Source organism: Erythranthe guttata, chromosome 12 (genome assembly GCF_056151865.1).
Source record: "Erythranthe guttata isolate IM_541 chromosome 12, IM_541, whole genome shotgun sequence".
Taxonomy (NCBI): Eukaryota; Viridiplantae; Streptophyta; class Magnoliopsida; order Lamiales; family Phrymaceae; genus Erythranthe; species Erythranthe guttata.
Genome location: NC_142544.1, coordinates 17,298,498 through 17,319,035, shown reverse-complemented (window position 1 = coordinate 17,319,035; position 20,538 = coordinate 17,298,498). Strand labels below are relative to the sequence as shown.

General features: G+C 37.8%; 5 protein-coding genes across 7 annotated transcripts; 2 read left to right on the top strand and 3 right to left on the bottom strand.

Moving 5' to 3' along the window:
• Positions 1–693: 693 nt before the first annotated feature.
• Positions 694–5,462, bottom strand: LOC105967508 (subtilisin-like protease SBT4.3). 3 transcript variants are annotated; one of them, XM_088826669.1, is made up of 11 exons: positions 5,151–5,384; positions 4,748–5,075; positions 4,029–4,120; positions 3,837–3,928; positions 3,501–3,747; positions 2,916–3,411; positions 2,689–2,783; positions 2,347–2,583; positions 2,132–2,243; positions 1,838–2,051; positions 694–1,337 (listed from the first exon to the last, which is right to left on the bottom strand). In XM_088826669.1, the coding sequence occupies exons 3-11, from the start codon at positions 4,103–4,105 to the stop codon at positions 781–783; spliced, it is 2,127 nt and encodes a 708-aa protein (XP_088682795.1). In that variant the 5' UTR covers positions 4,106–4,120; positions 4,748–5,075; positions 5,151–5,384; the 3' UTR covers positions 694–780. The 3 variants fall into 3 exon arrangements, with proteins under 3 accessions (XP_088682795.1, XP_012847558.2, XP_088682794.1); XM_012992104.2 differs by having other exon boundaries at positions 4,748–5,462; XM_088826668.1 differs by lacking the exons at positions 4,748–5,075; positions 5,151–5,384 and adding an exon at positions 4,204–4,441.
• Positions 5,463–8,361: 2,899 nt separating this feature from the next.
• Positions 8,362–12,101, bottom strand: LOC105967405 (subtilisin-like protease SBT4.3). The gene is made up of 10 exons (XM_088827184.1): positions 12,003–12,101; positions 11,677–11,768; positions 11,477–11,568; positions 11,122–11,368; positions 10,541–11,039; positions 10,363–10,457; positions 10,051–10,287; positions 9,852–9,963; positions 9,525–9,738; positions 8,362–9,036 (listed from the first exon to the last, which is right to left on the bottom strand). Exons 1-10 carry the CDS (start codon positions 12,099–12,101, stop codon positions 8,468–8,470), a joined length of 2,256 nt encoding a protein of 751 aa, XP_088683310.1. The 3' UTR covers positions 8,362–8,467.
• A 691-nt stretch (positions 12,102–12,792) lies between these two features.
• Positions 12,793–14,754, top strand: LOC105967406 (uncharacterized). Its single transcript, XM_088827185.1, is given in 10 exon segments — positions 12,793–12,947; positions 12,949–13,063; positions 13,065–13,125; positions 13,128–13,194; positions 13,196–13,254; positions 13,257–13,684; positions 13,686–13,783; positions 13,785–13,837; positions 13,840–14,334; positions 14,638–14,754. Coding segments are annotated over 10 exon segments (1,449 nt in total). The 5' UTR covers positions 12,793–12,891; the 3' UTR covers positions 14,655–14,754.
• A 28-nt stretch (positions 14,755–14,782) lies between these two features.
• LOC105967509 (pectate lyase) lies at positions 14,783–17,169 on the top strand. The gene is made up of 4 exons (XM_012992105.2): positions 14,783–15,230; positions 15,321–15,969; positions 16,410–16,652; positions 16,764–17,169. Exons 1-4 carry the CDS (start codon positions 15,022–15,024, stop codon positions 16,989–16,991), a joined length of 1,329 nt encoding a protein of 442 aa, XP_012847559.1. The 5' UTR covers positions 14,783–15,021; the 3' UTR covers positions 16,992–17,169.
• Positions 17,170–17,762: 593 nt separating this feature from the next.
• Positions 17,763–20,482, bottom strand: LOC105967676 (zinc knuckle (CCHC-type) family protein). The gene is made up of 8 exons (XM_012992293.2): positions 20,015–20,482; positions 19,857–19,912; positions 19,497–19,659; positions 19,280–19,368; positions 18,906–19,038; positions 18,632–18,724; positions 18,437–18,539; positions 17,763–18,338 (listed from the first exon to the last, which is right to left on the bottom strand). The coding sequence occupies exons 1-8, from the start codon at positions 20,189–20,191 to the stop codon at positions 17,962–17,964; spliced, it is 1,191 nt and encodes a 396-aa protein (XP_012847747.2). The 5' UTR covers positions 20,192–20,482; the 3' UTR covers positions 17,763–17,961.
• Between the last annotated feature and the right edge of the window lie 56 nt (positions 20,483–20,538).

Sequence of the window (20,538 nt, the reverse complement as noted above, 5' to 3'; positions counted from 1 at the left end):
CTGTTTTTCGATACGTGAGACGTGTTCTAATCCTCACATCGTTGTCGAGGATTCGTAATTATTTATATACGTAATAAGGTGATATTCTTTCTCGAGAAATTCTATGGAAGAAAGCAAAAATAGTAAAACTCATGCATGTCATTTTCTTGCATATGCACATATATATGTTCTTGTAAGTTGTAAACGTAAGATATACAAAGTGGCAGAGCCAGTATAGGGTCGGGGGCCGTGGCCCCCCAATATTTCTTAAATCTCTATTATTTTATATAAAAAAAATAAAATGTCTAATAAAATTAACGACACCCCTTCGCCCTCAGGGATTTTTTTGAAGGCATTCGGCCTCCCGGGATTTAAAATTCTGGCTCGGCAAATGGATATCCAGACGAAACTCACATTATTTTGAAGTAGGAAAGTTTGAAAGAATGGAGCAATAAGTTAGATGAATAAAACAAACTCAAATGGAATTAAAATTAATAATGGACTTATCTAGTTAATTATTCTCTTTTCCTTTAAAGTGTGTATGTTGATACTAACAGGTTACATAACATTTATGAAATAAAAACAAGCATATGATAGATTTATAAAACCACTCCCATTTTTTAAAACATATTTAAATTCCAACAAATATCACAGGGGTATTTTTGTCAATTTCAGTTGATCAACGGCTAGTTTGAATTTCGGGGCAGTGAGCTAAAGAAATAAAACCCAAATTTCACTATTATGATATAATCGATTCCGATAATGATCGTAAATCACAAAAAAATTATTCAACAACTCCGTCTAAGAATCGAAAAAACTATCCGGAAAAACGACGATCGGACTGCGAACAAGATGGACACCATCAGACCATTCCAACGAAGCCGAAAGCATTTTCCCATAATCAATCTTCCCACTGACAACAACTTCAAACGTTGCCTTCTCATTAGTCGTCGCAAATGTCAGAGCACTAGGTGTCACCGATATATTATAACCGGGGCCCGCGCTCGCCGTCGCCTTGTACGTCGATTTTCCAGCTCCGACATTCGTCACCGTTCTCGTGAATTTCTCCGAAAAAGTTACGGCAGTTTTACTTCCTTTGGCAGTCTTGATTTGACTGGTCATCGAAGGGTAGTTCAGATCCTTGATCGTCGTCGCCGGTTTCGCCGGACAGGTGGCGTTTGCTTTAAACATATTCTTAATTGTCGCAGAGTCGTATCCTAAGTTGCAGAGAAATGTTATATAATCCTGTGTTGATGTTTCGTACACAAGGCCCGCATCCACAGCTTTTATCGGGTCGATTTGACCCGCCCCGTATGCAAACTCTGCATATTGATCCTTTGTCGGATCCAATTTCCTGGCTATACACACACAAGAACCATATTTAATAAACGGTATAGTAGAACCTCGATAAATTAATATTCGATGAATTAATAACCTCGATTAAATAATAGTTTCTCTCAGTCCCGACTCGGTGAAAAAGTGTTAAATTATTAACTCAATAATTTAATAATTCGCTAAATTAATAGAAATTTCCCTAGTCCCGACTGTGTTAATTTATAGAGGTGTAACTGTAGTTATAACATGAGTAAAATTGTAATTAGTACCCGATGTGTTATTTCACAAAACAGTCCCTATGTTAAAAAAAAACTAGCACAAAAGTCCCTCTTGATGCTCATTCGTGGATTGTGCTATTAAATTTCAGGGTAAAATGACATAAATACCCCTAAGCAAAAATTCACCCGCGGAGTTCTTACTAGTTCTTTTTAACACATGGATTTTTTCTGCATATCGAAATAACACAAGGGTACTAATTGCAATTTACTCGTTACAAATTTGAAATATGAAGTTATATAGTTACCAGTCGTCATAAGAGCTGATTTGATTGCCGATGGCGACCAATTGGGGCGGAATGATTTTACGTAAGCAGCTGCTCCGGCGACATGTGGGCAAGACATTGATGTTCCGGATATTATATTGTAGTTCACCGACCGGTGATCGGAATCGTATTCCGACGGCGAAGCTAGTGGCGAATATGCCGCAAGGATTTCCATGCCAGGTGCTGTTATATCCGGCTGCATTTATATATACACAAATTAAATATCATTCACCATTGATTGATTAAATTTCTATTGTCGTAAATATTTTGGTATACCTTGAGAATATCTGGAATTATGGTACTCGGTCCTTTCGACGAAAAGCCGGCCACACGAGGGGCGTCAAGATTTTTCGTAGTTTCACTGGTCAAAATGTTCACTTCCGAAGATCTGCGATAAAAGATTTGGTTTTTATTTTTCAATCACAAAAAATGGACTAATGAACATTTAATAAATAAATTAAAATCATTTATTTAGTTTGATGTTTAACTACTTTGTGGAGTTGAAGTAGCCTTCGACGACGTTGAAGTCTTTCCTTTTCAAACCAATTGCAGCAATCGGAGCAACGTCGGAATCGTCGTCCACCTCGTTATCCGGTAAAAACGATTCCTCGTTGAAAATAATTCCGAGGGCCCCAGCATTGTACACTTCGAACGTGTAGTCGTACATTCTGCATAGGACAATCTTGCCCTTCACTAGACTTGGCACAATACAGTCTGGTGCACAATCCCTGAAAATTCAATTAAAAAAAATTAGCAACAAATTTAAATTTTTTTTGGTTGCTATATTTGTATTAACTGATGCTGGATAAAGCAGGGTTCTTTTTTGGGCTTACATAGCACTACTTTCGTTGCATTTAATTGTGATATCTTTTCCATACGCTAACGGAAAACTTTTCCCCTCGAAGTCAAACGAATTCACGGATTTCCCCTGTAAAAAAATACGATATCGAATATATCAACCATTTAATCAACTAAATTATAGCAATGAGAATACATATACACACACACACACACACACACACACACACACACACACACACACACACACGCGCGTACGTACAGTCAATATAGATCCATTTCCAAGGGCAACTCTGGTAATAATCCCTCTATCGGTGCTACTAGCACCGACGGAGAAAATCCAAGGCGCAACACTAGCGACAGTAGCTTTGGCCGCTCCATTTCCAGCAGATTGCACCACCAAAACCCCGTGTTGTGCTGCATGGAACGATCCAATTGCAATTACGTCGGATTTCAATTCCAACGGGTCTCCACCGAGTGAAATCGTGATTATATCAACTCCATCTGCTATAGCATCGTCCAGCGCAGCTAGTAAGTCCACCGCGCCGCACGAGTCCTTGTGGCAAACTTTGTACACCGCGATTCTAGCGGAGGGGGCCCCGCCCCTGGCGGTCCCCTCCGCTATACCGTAGAAACTGGCCCCCCTCACGGGGACCCCGGCCGCTATAGAGGATGTGTGGGACCCGTGGCCGACGTTGTCTCTGGCAGTCGTATCGTTCGGTGACATAGTGTTGTAGTAACGAGCCCCTATTATTTTGCTGCAAAACACAAAAAAATTATGTACTTTTTCACTAAATAAATTTCCGGGTTTTTTTTTTTAATTATGAGAAAAAAAAACAAATTATACTTGTTGCATGTGAAGTTAGTTCCTCCGCTGCAAACTCCTTTCCATTTCTTAGGAACGGGGCCGAAACCTTTGTCGGTGAAACTCTGTGATTCGGGCCAAATTCCACTATCAATGACACCAATTATGGTGTCACTTTCGATAGTGGGATTTCGAGTGACATTTTCCGGAAATCCGATGAAATCCCACGATCTTGTTGTTTGAAGCTTATAAGTCGTACTAGGGAAAATCGATACAACTTCTTCGTGACCTGAAATAAATTCTCGAAAGAGACGAGAGATTATTAGCTTAAAAAATCTCAGAGAAAATAACATGCAATAATAAGGGATGTCAATTTACCAGCCAACTTTTCGTGTTCTTGTGGTGTGAGATAGGCTGCAAAGCCGTTGAAACTCCTTTTGTAACTTCTCACCAAGGATTGCGCCGCAAACCTTTTCAGAAAAAACGTATATACAACGAAACAGATTCAATATTATATATCGTTTTGCTCGACACAAATATCAATAAAGAACTTTAATAAAAAATAATAACCTGCTACCAACAACTTCTTCAAGCATTTTAGTGTGGTATGCCTCAGCTGATCGATTCGTTGCGACAAGATTTCCCATGTACACTATGTAAACCTGTTTCAGAGGAAGCCAAATATTTTTTTAAGAAATAAAAAATTTAAAGTCTCAGAAAAGAAAAAAAAAGAATTTTTACTAGCCTTTCTTTCATCATCTGAACCGTGACTTGGGGTTATCAAAGCCAGAGAACAAATAACAAACAAGATTGAAATTTTGGAAAAATCGAAGCGTGTAGCCATTGTTGTACTGAGTAATACAAGAATAATGAACTCTATTACCACACATATATATACTCTGCCTTTCGATCCCATTCTTGCTACTACATTATCGTAATCTGATATTGCAGGTTTAGATTCTTTCAAATTTTGAAAATATAAAAATAAAAATGCTGCTTTTTGAAATCACATTGCAACGAGTTTGACTTCGTGGGCAGGTGCAATAAAATAAGCATGTTTGCTAAATTTATTTTGGTGAATTAGCAAAATCTGATCTTGGTCTGCAGATTTTGGCTTCATTTTTTTCGTATTCACCATTCACTTACTATTAAATGCTCGAGACTTGAAACTTATTAAGTTTTTTGCAGCAGAACTTGTATACGAGATAGCGAATGTATTGAATTCTTGATAATGGTAATTACTATGTATGAATGCACATTCGATGAATATATCAGCAATTTAGCAATACCTCGATGATCACTTTTCATGATTTGTTGGCGGATTTATTCTCCTTGATTTCCTTCAAAATCCTGTCCGCCTCGATTAATTGCAACAATCTTTACCATCGAGCATACGGTAATTTCTGCACTCGGATGCACTAGCAGATTCAGTGTAAACAATCAATTATCGATTATAAGCCTTAACATCGGATTTATCGACAGTCTTCTCCAATAACAAAAGCAAATTACGGGCAGTAAGAACATGTCTAGCTTTGCAGAGCCCATCTATCACCGTAAGAATCGTAACATCATTTGTTTAATGTCGTAACATTTGCCTTGTAACCGTGTCTAACGAAGCTGCCAAAGATGGAAAAGCCAATGTCTAAATGGTTCAAAATGCAACAACAGTTAATCAAGATATTCATCGTGTACCCATCTAAAGGGCACCCCCATTGACGCATTTCATCGAACACATAAAGGGCAACCTGGGTATTGTTTCTTCTTGGCAACAACTTGCAATAGTTTCTCGAATTCAAAGACAGAAGGCTGTGGCCGCATTCCCACCATTTAACGAATCAAGAAAACAGTATTTTTTTTTAATTAACATTTATTTTATTTTATTTGTGATAATTTCTATAGTTTCGTATATTTTTCTACAACGTTTATAATTATTATTTTGAAGTCCAATTATTTATAAACCTTTGTTTTTTTCCACCCACCATCTTTCCCGCCAATTTCAAAGTTAAAATAGTTTATTGTAATTCATCTATATATCCCTATTTGGTTGTGTATTGCCTTTTTCATATAAAATGTTTGGGTCCATTTGATATACACCCTTAATATGGAAAATATATAGGGATAGGTTCACCCTTAAAATTCTTCATTCGAGATAACCCCCTGGAGAGACAAAAGTACTATTGTGCCCTTATATCCAATTTTTGCCCAACTGCATTCAGTATTTTTGCTAACTGCAATTAGCATTATGGTCAACTACAATTAGCATTCAGACCTGCATTTATCATATTATCAGATTTTTTTAATAAAAAATTATAAATTATTTTATTATTATTATTTTTTATATATACCTCTGTTGTATTTTTAATTTTTTATTTTTTTTAATTTTTTAAAATTGTTTAATTTTTGTAATTTTTTAATTTTTTTAATTTTTTTAAATTTTAATTTTTTTAATTTTTAATTTTTAATTTTGTTTCAATTTTTTGATAAATTTACTGTATTGAAATTGACTACACATGACTATTGTATATATATTACATATGATTATATAAAAAAACTTCATCTACACAAAAAACAAAAATTCACAATTTAAATCTTGATATTACAAATTAATTAATACCGAACAAAAAATTGGAAAAACACAATCATCAACATCACTATATATCAGAAAAAACACATAACTTATATAGCTTATATATAACAATATGTATTACTACGAGTTACTACACGTGACTATATATAACTACATGTATATGACTACACATGACTATATATGACTACATGTATATGACTACACGTGACTATATATGACTACATGTATATGACTACACGTGACTATATATGACTATATGTATATAACCACGTGTCACTGTATATGACTTGATATCGCAAATCTCTCCTACACTGAAACAAGTACAGCCAAGTTACGATCGGGAAAAACATTCTGCAATTGCATTACCTGTGCTCTTATTGGAAAAAAAAAACCATAAATCAAAAATCGTTAGAAACATGGTAAAAAAAATTATTTAAACGAAACTAGAATTCACACGAGCCTATGGCAAAAAACTATTAAACCTTTTCATCAAAAGAAATGCAAGAAGGAGGGCTCAAGCTTGTATACTCATTTTATCTGCTTCTTTCTCTCTCCGTAATACGGATTTTTCATCATCCTGCACAACAAAATTTCATATGTCAAAGACACTGTGTATAACATATAAATTTGAACACTATCTCGCCGAGCACAAATATTTTTCGTCGGCTCGATTAGCCAAAAAGATAGAACACATAAGAGAAATCACATCCACTTGATCCTCAAATTTCAAACCATCGATTCAAAATATAGATCAAAATACACAATAATATATGCATATGTTCTTCAACAAACTAACAAATCATCATCATCATCACTCTACATTAAAAAAAAAAAACCACATAATCCAGACATGACTATATGTTACTATATATGACTAAGACATGACTATATGTTACTATATATGACTATAGTCATCCATAGTGTCCTATAGTCTGAATGAATTTCACTTCATAGCACAATTTTCCCCATAATTCCTTACTGTATAGAAGTAGCAAAAACAACAATCCATGTGACAAAAAAATACGAGTTAGAGAAAAAGAACATAAAAATGGAAAATGCAATTATGCACATTTGAGAGTTGACTTTTAAGGACATAATAACCATTAGATACTTCAGTCAATAACAGAGAAAACCACATCATTTGCATCTTCAAACTCCAAACCTACATTGAGTGTCTCTATTTTGTTTGGAAGCAAAGAAACACAATAAGATCGGACTTCTGATTCCCACATTACACTTAAAAATAGTGTTCTCAACAAAATAAAAAATAAAATCCTAGATCTAGTGTATTTCACCAACAATCAACCATAAATAAACATGTATGATACTTATTATATACACACATACACACGTTTTAATGCGTGTAATATGTAAATAGAGAAGAACTGTAAGAGAGTGTACCAGAGAAGGGTGATTTAAGATCACTGAAATCGATGTCGAGAATAAAAAAAAATATTTGAAATCGGATCAATAGTTTCTCAGTAGCGGCGGCGATTGGAGGGGTCCAAGGCGAACGGATCCGCCGGAGAAGAACGGATCTATGAGGTTTGAACAAGTCCGACGCCATTGATACGACACCGTTCTTCATCTTCTCCGTCGAATCGAAGAGCGGCGCTTGCGAAATCATGCGGATTTGCGAAGGGTGGATCGGCAGCGACGACGGCGGCTTTCCCTTCTCTAAGATGAGATGGTTTGGATTTTTTTTTTAAAATTGTGTGAAGATGGTTACGGCGGCGACGACGTGTATGGAGGTGGGCGGCGGTTGTGGACACGGGGTCGGATTCATACAGGGGGGTGTGGTCGGACAATATAAATGGATTGATTATTGCTTTATGGTCCATCGTCTTAATCGGTGCAATTAAGAAAATGGATTTAACAAAGCTAGTGCTTCTGATGTCAGGGTAATAAAATTCTACCTAATTTCTAGATGGTGGAGCAGTTCTTGGAGGCGGAGGGGATGTGGGTGGGGAGAAGATTAGGGTTTATGTGGAGAATCAAATGAGAGAGATTGGGAATGACCTTATTTCCCAAAAACTGCATATTAGCCTATTAAGGGTAAATCAGTCGTATCACACGGTCTCAGGGGTCTGACAAATTAAGATCAAAATTTGGGTTTTTGACTAGGGTAGAAAAAATCATTGGACCTCCTCTTATATATTTTCAAAATCTCATTTACCCAAGATGTTTATATATTTATCTAAAACCTTACATTTTACATAATAAATAATTAAATAACATAATATACGAAGATGGAAAACTTTTCAATACTAATTTTTTTTTGTAGTAAAAATAAATTCAAAATCTTTTGTTAGAAGATAATCATACAAAATATTATTTGATTGTGTAAAATATACTCACCATCTCATATTAAAAAATAAATCAGCAATTTAGCAATGGAAAAAAAAAATATGCATTGACAAGATTAAAGCATAGAATTGTCATCTAAGAAATTATCGGGATACACAACGATCGGACTACGAACTTTATGAACACCATCAGACCATTCCAACGAAGCCGATACCATTTTCCTATAATCGACTGTCCCACTGATAACAACTTCGAATGTTTTCTTCTCGTTAACCTCGGCAAATGTTAGAGCACTAGGTACCACCGAGATATTATAAGCGGGACCCGCGCTCGTCGTCGCCTTGTACGTCGAATTTCCAGCTCCAACGTTCGTCACGGTCCTCGTGAATTTCTCCGAAAAAGGCACAGCACTTTTGCTTCCTTTGGCAGTCTTGATTTGACTAGTCATCGAAGGGTAATTGAGATCCTTAATCGTCGTCTGCGGTTTATCCGGACAGGTGGCGTTTGCCTTAAGTAGCTTCGCTATCGTTGCGGACGTGTATCCCATGTTGCAAAGGAAATTTATGTAATCCCCTTGTAATGTTTCGTAAACGAGGCCTGGATCCAACGCTTTTATTGGGTCGATGTGACCCGCTCCGTACGCGAATTCTGCTAGTTCATCCTTCTTCGGATCCATTCTCCATGCTATATATATATATATATATATATATATATATATATATATATATACATACAGTTAAACCTCTATAAATTAATACTATCGAGACTTGGGACTAAGGAAATTCTATTAGGGTCCATTTGGATGGAGGGATTTTGGGAGGGATTTGATTTGGGGAATGGATTTGAAATGACTCCAATTTTGGAGTCATTTGAAATCCATCACTATTGCTCCAAAATCAACTAAAAATGAGGGGTGGGGATTTGAAATCCATCTCCAAATCCCTCAATCCAAACAAGTCGGAGGGATTTGTTATTATGGATTTGAAATCCCTCCCCCAAATCCCTCCATCCAAATGCACCCTTAATTTAGCGAATTATTAAATTTATAATAATTTAATCGAGGTTATTAATTTCTCGAGGTTTTACTGTATATGTATGTATGTGCACAAGAAGCATAATTAGAATATAAAATTTTCAAATATGGAGTAAAGTTTAAAAAATAAAAAAAATACCAGTTGTCATAAGAGCTGATTTGATTGCGGAAGGCGACCAATTGGGATGGAACGATTTGACGTAAATAGCTGCTCCGGCGACATGTGGGCAAGCCATTGATGTTCCGGAAAGTACCGTGTAATTCACCGATCTGTGATCTTTATCGGTATCCGACGGTGAAGCTAACGGTGAATACGCAGCTAGTATTTCGATTCCAGGTGCCGTCACATCTGGCTGTACTTGCACATATACATATATATACGTGTGCATGTGTATACATAGATTCCATTACCGATACCGTTAACGCGACCACGTAAATTGTAAATAAAAACGAAAAATTGCGGTACCTTCAAAATATCCGGAACGATGACATTCGGACCTTTTGAAGAAAATCCAGCAACTCGAGGAGCATCAAGATTTCTTACAGTTTCACTTGTCTGTATGTTCACTTCCGAAGATCTGCGATAATTTTTTTTTTTAAATTCTTTTTAATATTTATATTTTTTAACTAGAAAAAATGTTATAAATAAGGTGATATGATGTTACTTTGTAGAGTTGAAGTAGGTCTGGATCGAATCGAAGTCTTTCGCCTTCAGACCGGCTGCCGCTAGTGGAAGAACATCGGAAACATCGTCTACCTGAACCTGCGGTAGAAACGTTTCGTGTAAAAAAACCGTTCCGATCGCTCCGGCTATGAATACTTCGTCGATGAAGTCGGAGAGTCTGCAGAGCACGATTTTTCCCTTCACTAAACTCGGCTCCAAACAATCCTCGTAACAATCCCTAAAATAAATTCAATAAGAAATTAGGATTCGTTATGTTACTACTAAATATTTGATCAATAAACAAAAATCATACATGGCATCGTCTTCGTCGCATTTGCGCGAGACTTCTTTTCCGTACGCCAACGGAAAACTCTTCCCGTTTAAGTTAAACGAGTTCACCGACTTTCCCTGTTGAAAACAATGTACGATTTCGTTAGTTAGAATAGAATTAAAAAAAAAACAGATGAATATATACATACATATATACATACCGTTAATACGGTTCCGTTTCCGAGAGCGACTTTGGTGACAATCCCTCGATCGGTACTGCTAGCACCGACCGATAAAATCCAAGGGGCAAGACTCACGGCATATCCCTTTCGGGCATTGTTCCCGACGGACTGCACCACCAAAACCCCGTGTTGAGATGCATGCAGTGATCCGATTGCAATGGAGTCGGAATCGAGAACCAAAGGTTGTTCCCCTCCGGCGGAGATTGTGATGATGTCGACTCCATCAGCAATGGCGTCGTCGAACGCAGCAAGTATGTCCACCGGGTTGCAACCGTTTGCACGGCAGACTTTGTACACCGCGATTCTTGCGGAGGGGGCCCCGCCTCTAGCGGTCCCGTTCGCCACCCCGTAGAAGCTGGCACCAGCCACGTGGGCCCCTGCTGCCGTCGATGCTGTGTGGGACCCGTGGCCGTCGTTGTCTCTGGCGGTTGTGTCGTTGGGTGACTTGATGTTGTAGTACCGAGCCCCGATTATTTTGCTGCAAAATCAAGAAATACTTTTTCGTTTATTTTTTTTAAACTATTTTTTACGATGGGAAATACGAGGAAACGATGTTGTACTTGTTGCATGTGAAGTTGTTTCCGCCTTTGCAAGCTCCTTTCCATTTCTTCGGAACAGGGCCGAAACCCTTGTCGTTGAAACTGTCGGATTCGGGCCAGATTCCGGTATCTATTACACCGATAATAGTGTCGCTCTCGACAGCGGGGTTTCGGTTGACATTTAATGCGAGCCCCATGAAATCCCAAGATCTCGTTGTGTGGAGTTGAAAAGGTGTATCAGGGAAAATCGACACGACTTCTTCGTGGCCTATATGAATGAAACGACAGAGTGTCGGAAGTAACAAGATTTTACCTCTAAAAATTATTAAAAAAAAATCTAAGACGAAAAATTAATAACATTCAAGAAGAAATTTACGAGCCAATTTGTCTCGCTCTTGGGGCGTGAGATAAGCTGCAAATCCGTTGAAACTCCTCGTATAACTTCTCGCTAAAGAATGCGGCAGAAACCTTTCAGAAAGTAGACGTAATTATTGAATATAGATTCAATGTATTGCTTTTTCTTGAAATATTACATAAAAATAATAAATCTATAAAAGCACATAATATATATATTACCTTCTGTCGACAACTTCTGCAAGCATTTTCATATGGTATGACTCGGTCGGTTGATTTTTCGCAATGATATTTCCCATGTACACTATGTATAACTGTTTCGGAGGAAAACAAATACATGGAATCGGTTACGTTTTTCATGTTTGTTATAAATTAGCCGTTATCGAATTAAAGCATAACAAAAACAGAAATAACTACACAATTTTTTATGTTTTCTAACCAAAAACTCATGGTCGTATACGCTTCCATCGAAATACATTGAGATGTATAAAATTTATCGAAAACTATTTAATAAAATTAAAAAAAAATATTGAAAAAAAGGAACTAGCCTTTCGTTCTTCATCTGAACCACGACTCGGTGTCATCAAAGCGAAAGAACAAAGAACTAGCAAGATTGAAATCCCGGAAAACCCGACGAGTCGAGCCATTGTTGTATGAATAATACAAGAATAAGGAACTCTATACCACACATATATATATATATGCTTTGCTGCTAAATTATTGTAATCTGATAATTCAGTTTCAGTTGCTTTTAGAAATCACATTGCAACAAGTTTGACTTTGTCAGAAGGTTCGGTGAATATATTTTCGAATTAGCAGACTCTAATGTTGGTTTGAAGATTCTCGGATTAATTTTTAACGATCATCGTTCACTTACTAGTTGCTGTTTGGGACTTGCAACTTTTAAGTTTTGGTGACTACAGAATTTGAATGTGTGATTACCAAGTGATTGATTAAGTCTCAATTAGTTACTATTTTTTTTTTTTTTTACATTTTGTTGAATCTATTAAGGGATTTTTTGGTTTCAAAGATGGGATTAATGAAATTGGATTGCATTTTGCAAGGATTTTGAGCATTGCATAATATTTGAGTAACAAATATTTGGATTGTTGGATTGAACTTTTTCGTGTTTCGATTAATTTGTCCATCACAGGCTACACACTACCAAAAAAACAAACAAAAAAATATAGGGGATATTTGGTACGTTTCGTAATTGAGGAGTGTGTTTTGCGATATATCCAATAATTTAGGGGTACAAAGTGAAATTTGCATTTAATTTATTATTGGAGCGGGAAAGTTCCAGGGGGTCGGGGCAAAATTCAGTTATATTTGTTGAATTTCCGAATTCCGAATTCCCAAATTCGAAGCCCTAATTCTTCGAATCTCTGCATCTTCTTCTCCAACGAATTTTTTCAGAGCATAAAATAAAATGCAATCATGTTGCTATCACCAGGCAATTCCCCCGTTCATCTCTCAACTCCTTCACCCGCCCCTTGTTTCTACTTCCACTCCCGATTTCGCCACCCGCAAGCGCCGCCGTAGCCCCGCTGTGTTAGACGAGGACTCCTACGTCGCCGCCGTCGAGAAAATCATCGATCGAGACTTCTTCCCCGGACATCCCCAAGCTGCGCGATCGCCTCGAGTGGCTGCAAGCTGTTCGCTCCGAGACGCCTAGCTCAAAATCCTCGAACGCCGCCGCGTACGGAAGGGCGGCGGTCCTGCCGCCGAAGCTTCCCTCCGTTTCGTGCTTTATCCGTAATCATTCTGCGACTCCATCCTTTTATAGTGATGGTAAAGAGAATCTGTTAGTGATGAAATTTCCGGTAGTGGTGATGGAGAAGAAGCAAACGTGGATGTTTCGTTGCCACTTGATGACTTCTTCAGGAAGTACACGAGTGAGGATAACGAGAGCTTCTCAAAAATCATCGAGAAAGTGAATAGGAAGAGGAAGGAGAAGCATGGGTATTTGTGGGAACGTGACCCAACCGAGTCGATCGAGAATGGAAATAAACGAGAGATATGTGCTACCGATGGATACGGAACATCAAATCAGCCATCGAGTACATTGGAAGGGTGGAAATACACAGCCAATAACTTATTGATGTACCATCCAGCCGATAGAGGGGAGGCACCATTGACTTAAGAAGAAAGAGCCTTGAGGCTAAAAGGGTTGACAAAGGAGATTAGAAGATCAAACACACGATTCCATGCAAAAGAAATGGATGCTAATTGCTAACGAATCGAACGATGAAGACAATATCGCAGTGCTTTACACACCTACCGGTTGGGCTATCCCTGTTCAAATATCGAGTAGAGATAGTGATAAGTTAAAAATACGATTTGGAGGAGTTGATGCGGACCCCAGATAGATTCTACGTGGAATCCGTGAAAAGGCGGACAATGGATATAGTTTCGTGAAAACACCTTCACCTGCTCCAGGTGTTGATGAGTCACCATTTATAACATGGGGCGAAATCGAGGGAACACCGTTGCGGCTAGAGGCAGAGGACACACCGATTGATATAGGTGGGCCCCAGTTTAAAATCCCGATGCCGCCTTCGAGGGATGCAAAGCCACATTCTTTGTCGAGAGACGCTGCAAAGAAGCAAAGGGAGAAGTCTAAGATGTTTCAGAAACCACCGTTGCCTTCGCCTGTTAGAGGTGGAAGTGCAAGTCCGGGTGCAAGAAAGCTTTCTTCCGCCGCAAGGAAGTTTATGACGGATGCGATTGCAAACTCTTCGCATTCTATTGATGAATCTCTAAGAGCGAGTTACCGAAGTTCGAGCCCGGGTTTGGGTACTCCTAAAAGTGGGAGGAGTATGTCTAGGCTGGGGAGAGACGTCATCAGTTTGGATTCTAGATCGCCCTCTGTCAGAGAAGGTTCTGTTTAGTCAGTTCTTACATGGAACATAAGCCGTTCATTATTTGCTGGTGGTTTTACTTAAATCACGTCTCGTGTTTCTCACGATCGAAGTATTCGTGTTTATTTAATTCGGGAAGGGTGAAAGTTATGTGATTCATAAGATTTGCTGTTCTCTTGATCCTTGGTTGTTGTGCTAAAGGCATTAGATTCAAGATACTAAATATAGGATTCTGTATATCTTACTGTCGTGCAGTTTTACTGTACTATTGAAATTAATGTTAATTGGGATGTATAATATCATTTTTCCCCCTTTAAAATAGGCGAAGCTGTCCTGTAATGACAGATAAAGATTATATCTCAGCCTCTGCTTCTGACTGGTTCTCCATTCTTCGTGCATAATGTCTATCAACCCAACTCATTTTAGGTATGTGTATATATATGTATACATATATTTATATATATATATATATATATACACACAGACACACGTATCATATGTCTTGTGGTGCCAAGATTTACTTTCTTTATCTTACCATCATTTTCCTGTACATCTCTCCAAACATTTCTACCTTTACGGCAAGGAGAAAACAAAACGAATCACTGGTACAAATAATGTTCCAGCGATTCGTTTTTTCGTACATATAAAAATATATAAACAAAAAATTAAAAAAAAAAAAAAAAAAATCTGGCTAGGAAGATAAGCAATGGCATTTGGTAATAACAAGTCGTCGATTATTCTCCTTCTTCTCTCTATGATATATTTTGTCACCCTTATCCCAAAATCGCATGCTGCAATTGCAAAGTACGACGACTATTTGCGTAAAAAGGCTAACGAGTCATTTGCGGAGTCGTTGAAGGCATTTGACCCCAACCCTGAAAAAGTAGCCGATGAATTGAATGAACAAGTTGGCGAGTAAGTCTCCCTTGCAATAAGCATGCATTAAATATTTTATCATTTCAAGATCATTAAAAAGATTATTTCATGAAATCTATTATTACGCAGGACTTTGGTACACGAAAATCTATCAAGAAGACACCTCAAAGAAGAAAACGACTGCAAGGCCACAAACCCCATCGACCGATGCTGGCGGTGCGACGGCGACTGGTCCAAGAACCGTAAAAAGCTGGCCGAATGCGTACGCGGATTCGGCCACCGCACCACCGGGGGCAAAGACGGAAGATACTATTTAGTCACCGACCCGTCAGATGATGACATGGACAAGCCCAAGAATGGGACCCTCCGCCACGCTGTCATCCAGTCGGAGCCACTGTGGATAATATTTGCCCGCAGCATGGTCATCCGTCTTAAGCAGGAGCTCATATTCGCTAGCGACAAGACGGTCGACGGGCGGGGCGTACGGGTCCGGATCGCGTACGGGGCGGGTCTCACGCTCCAGTTCGTCCACAATGTGATAATCCATAATATAAGGATCCATAATATTGTCTCGACGCCAGGTGGCATGATAAGGGACGCGGTGGACCACATAGGGCTGCGCACGGTCAGCGATGGTGACGGCATCAATGTCTTCAGCTCGAACAATATATGGATAGACCATGTTTCGCTGTCTAAAGGGACCGATGGCCTCATTGATGTCATCGAGGGGTCCACCGCTATCACCATCTCCAACTGTAAATTCAACAACCACAACACTGTAAGTTTTTTTCGAGAAACGCTAAACCTTACATTCAAATTAGAGGTGAAAATCGGATGGATTGGATCGAAATTCGCACTTTCAGAAAAATTCTATTTTTTTTTCTTTTTCAGTCCAAAAAAAATTATTTGGAATGAAAATTCTTGTTCATTTGAATTAATTCGAATTAGTGATTTCCAAAAAAAAATCGGAAAAATAAAAAATTGGAATGAAAATACTTGTTCCAAAATTGGAAATTTTCGGACTGGAGTCGGCGTAACTCAGAATTTCCAATTTCTTTTAGGTCACTTGTTATATAAAATACATAATAATATTGACAATATTGATCATGCAATTTCTTTTATTTTTATGTACGAGGCAGTGACCTGTAATTTGATTATACAAGAGGGGTACAAATGAAATTAACCAATTTTTTTTTCCTTGGTGGATTGATATTATAGGTGATGCTATTGGGAGCACATGATAATAGTACTAAAGATACGATCATGCAAGTCACAGTGGCATTCAATCGGTTCGGAAAAGGTTTGGTACAGAGAATGCCGAGGTGTCGTTGGGGTTTCTTCCACGTCATCAACAACGACTACTCAAAGTGGCTAATGTACGCCATCGGGGGTAGCTCCAACCCCACCATCATCAGCCAGGGTAATCGCTTTAAGGCCTCCGATAATCCATTCACCAAACAGGTACATATATAAAAAGAAAATCAAAAATTTTAAAAATAACAACTGCTACTTTTCACACGTATATTTATACCAGATACACGATAGTTATGAATTAATTTTATTCAAAATTAGGTGACGAAGAGGGAGTCTACAGAGAGCGAATGGAAGAAATGGCAGTGGCGGTCGGAGGGTGACAAGTTTGTGAACGGGGCCTACTTTCGTGAGTCGGGCCCAAAGGTTAAGCACACTATAAGTCCGTTGAAGGAGAAGAACTTAATCAAGTTCAAACCGGGTTCGTATGCGGGTAGGCTCACACGGTATGCCGGTGCACTCAACTGCGTTGCTGGCAAATCATGTTAAAATTGTATACTTGGTAAATTGTTTTCGATTGTTTTCTTTGTGGTGAAGAAAACAGTTGGAGGTTGTGTAATTAGAAGTCCGAAAGGTTCAAAGGTGGATGAGACAGTATATGTGTCCCTTTCGTCTATGTTTGTTGCAACAGTTGAAATGGTTATGAAAAATATTCGACTTCTTGATTCTTCTTTTTCTTTTTCTTTTTCTTTTTTCGAGCATATTGTTTTGCGTTTGTTAACATTTGCGTTTGAATGTGCCGCTCTATTTTCTTGATTGATCTGTCGTAGCTTCCTGCGAATGATACCAAGAGAATTTGCGGCAAGAAGCTAGGAATGGCATCATATCCACATGTTTCATATTTTAGGATTACTTTGTATATGTTTTTTTCTTTTTACATATTTTTTAATTGATTAACATATTTTTATTTTAATTATTTGTTTGTTTACCATTTTCTCTTAATTGTCACCTTGAAAAAGGAAAAAAGAAAAAGCAAGCATGATTGATATATGTGTGCCGGTTTAATGACATAGGCGTGATGTCAGCCTGATTTCCCCCCGAGTCGGTCTCCAACTTCGCTGAAATCTCGGTCAGCTGTCGTCCCCGCAACACCAGGAGGGGTTTTCCGGCGTAGAAGCTTCGACTTTTAGGTTTGAAGTGTAAAAAACCTTTGCTTGCGCGAAATCCCGACTCAAGGATAGCATTAATCTCAAATTTTATCAGACATTAATTCTCACAAGTGGTAATAAACTAGTTTTCTTGTTCTTCCAAGACAACGTATTAAATTAGTCGGAAGGATAATTTAGTCATATTTACGTATCTTACATAGTGGCGAAATCTTAAAAGACAGTTATATTGAAACAGAGAGAGTACCACATTAGAACAATAATTATAACATTTGAACACGAAAATCAGATGCCAAGTAATCTTCAAGATTTTCCTCAATGTTAATTGGTAGGAAAAGTCGGTACTCGAGTCGTCATTTTTTATGCGGACAAGTTCTTCTGTTGTGCCCTTTCTCTCCGCAAAGACCGCACGTGTACTTTATTTTCTCGACAAATTGTCCTTCAGCATTAGCATTAGCATTAACATTAGCAGCTGATTGTACTTGGGTTAGTTGAGGACACGTTCTTCGGTTATGACCAGTCAAACCACATATCTTGCAGTGATTTGTCCGACGAACTACGCTCCGTTTTTCGTTCGGCTTTTTCGATATTGGACATGTTCTTCTGTTGTGCCCTTTTTCGCCACACAATCGACATTTAAATCTTCTGTCACCGACGTTTACCTCAACTTCCGGACAGTAATTTATCCTGTGACCCTCCCCTCCACAGTTTCTGCAGTAAAATTTTATCCCTGCCAAAACGAATTTCGAAATTTTGGATTAACTTTTGAAAAGCGAAAACGTAGTAACAAGTTACCATCACTTTAGACGATTTAAGTAAAAAACGAACCTTTCATTGAAATGCTTCTCTTGTGTCGATTTTCAGGGTCGGAAAAGTAGTTCTTCATAGACTCAGAAGCATGCTTTCTTGCAGCAGCAGTCCCTTTAGTTTTCTGCTTAAGAAAAAATATCCAATGTAATTAATTATGCATTTATAACGATTTAAAAAAAAAAAAATTTATAACGCAAACTCATCATAATTAACCTTAATCGCAGCAACTCTTTGTGCATGGAGCGTAGGATCTCGATGGATTATCTTCATCCTGTTACTAATTATTCCAGTTCTGGCATTTAGGCTCTGCAAACATCCAACTGGACAAACAAAATTAAATTCGTGACCTGTCCAAATGGATTATAACGAACGGAAATATTAAAAATAAATAAATAAATAAATAAAACGGAAAATTCGAAGATTATAATAGCCCTTGCAAAGTGAGAGATATTGTACGATAAGGAAATTAATACAGAGTTTGACTAACTTTTAATGATCTGCTGATCTTCAAATTAACTTCAGAAGCAGAGGATCGATAAACGCGTTTGGTTTTTCTCCTCACGTCAAGCTTTATATCCAACTTGTCAACTTCGTCATCTTCCGTAACTTTTAGCGGAGAACTAGAAATTATTCACGTGTATGAATATTATTATTCAACCATCTACGGAAATAAAAAAACGCGAAATTGATGCTACCGTGCAGATGTTAAGAAATGGAGCATAATCAAGAATGGAGTTTCGACTAAATTATACCAATCTTGCATGCACATTATGCTTCTAAATTGAATATGGTTAGTTGCTTGTTCATTCATTAGTATCGTATAAAAATACCAAAGAAGAGAGATTTACGAAAGATATTTACACTGAACGGGCTTTCTCCCATGGTTGTTCGTCAATTGATTCCTCCCAGATAACACAATCTCCCACACACTGATTGCAGGTGACTATACCCTGTTACAAATCGATTAACAAAATCAACGATTGCACAAACAATTAATTGTAAGCGAAATAGATAATTTCTCACAATTCTTGAATTATTACACAAGTATGAAAAAAAAAAAACCGACACACTAAATTACCTTCCCATTACACAGTGAGCAATCTGGTCTGGACCTTTCGATTCCACATTCTGGACATTGTGTATAGCCTCGTCCCCTGCAACTCGGGCACGGTAATTCTCGTATATACAGACCGTTTGGACCGAACCACGATCTTGGCCTCGATGCAGCGGAAGCAACCTTCCTACATTACAAATCAAGAATCAGCAACAACATTTTGTCGGGATCGAAATTTTCAAGAAAATCGATACATCTATCCCTCTCAAGAATTTTTTGCAGGTTCTTACAATATTATTTACAAAAGTGAAGCATGCAAAATAAACATAGAGAATCATAAAAATGCAAAAAAAAAAACAAAACCAAGAATTCGAAAAAAACTACCTCGGTTGTGGATCAGCAGAAAGTCCAAATAGGTCTTCAGAAGGATCATACCCCAACTGAAACGACAAAAGCCATCAAATAAAACGACATCAGATTTTCAAGAAAAAAACAAGAAAAATAAAAATTCTTGCATACACTCAGTTTGTCTGAAAACTTACATGGGGTTGTTTGAAAGATGAAGAACTATCGTTACTTGTTGAAGAGGTGATTGGGGAAGAGACAAAGCTCAAATTTTTCTTGGGATGTGGTAATAATATCCAATACCGGAGATTTTTGTTACTGTGCCTCCATTGATGGACCTTCAACCCTAACGATGATGACCACACAGTACACATTCTTTATTTTCTATTTTTTTAATTATTACTGAGGTGAAAATGTATATGTAGAGAGAGAAGATTTCTTGAACTCCATGGATGGTGTGAAAGATAGCAGCAGAGAGAGGGTACTGAGGAGAAAGATGATCAAGAACGAAATGTGTGGTCAGTATTTGACGGTAAAAATGGAGGGCGCCGTTTATTTTCTTCACCCCTTTTAACAGATTTAACTAACGGTAACGGTAATTCAACAGTGAAAATAAACATTTATTTTTTAATCATTTTCTTAAAGTAAATAATGAATTAAATTGATTATCCCAGAAAGCCTTGTACCAAAACCCTCTGATAAACCCTCTTCCCCAAAAGAG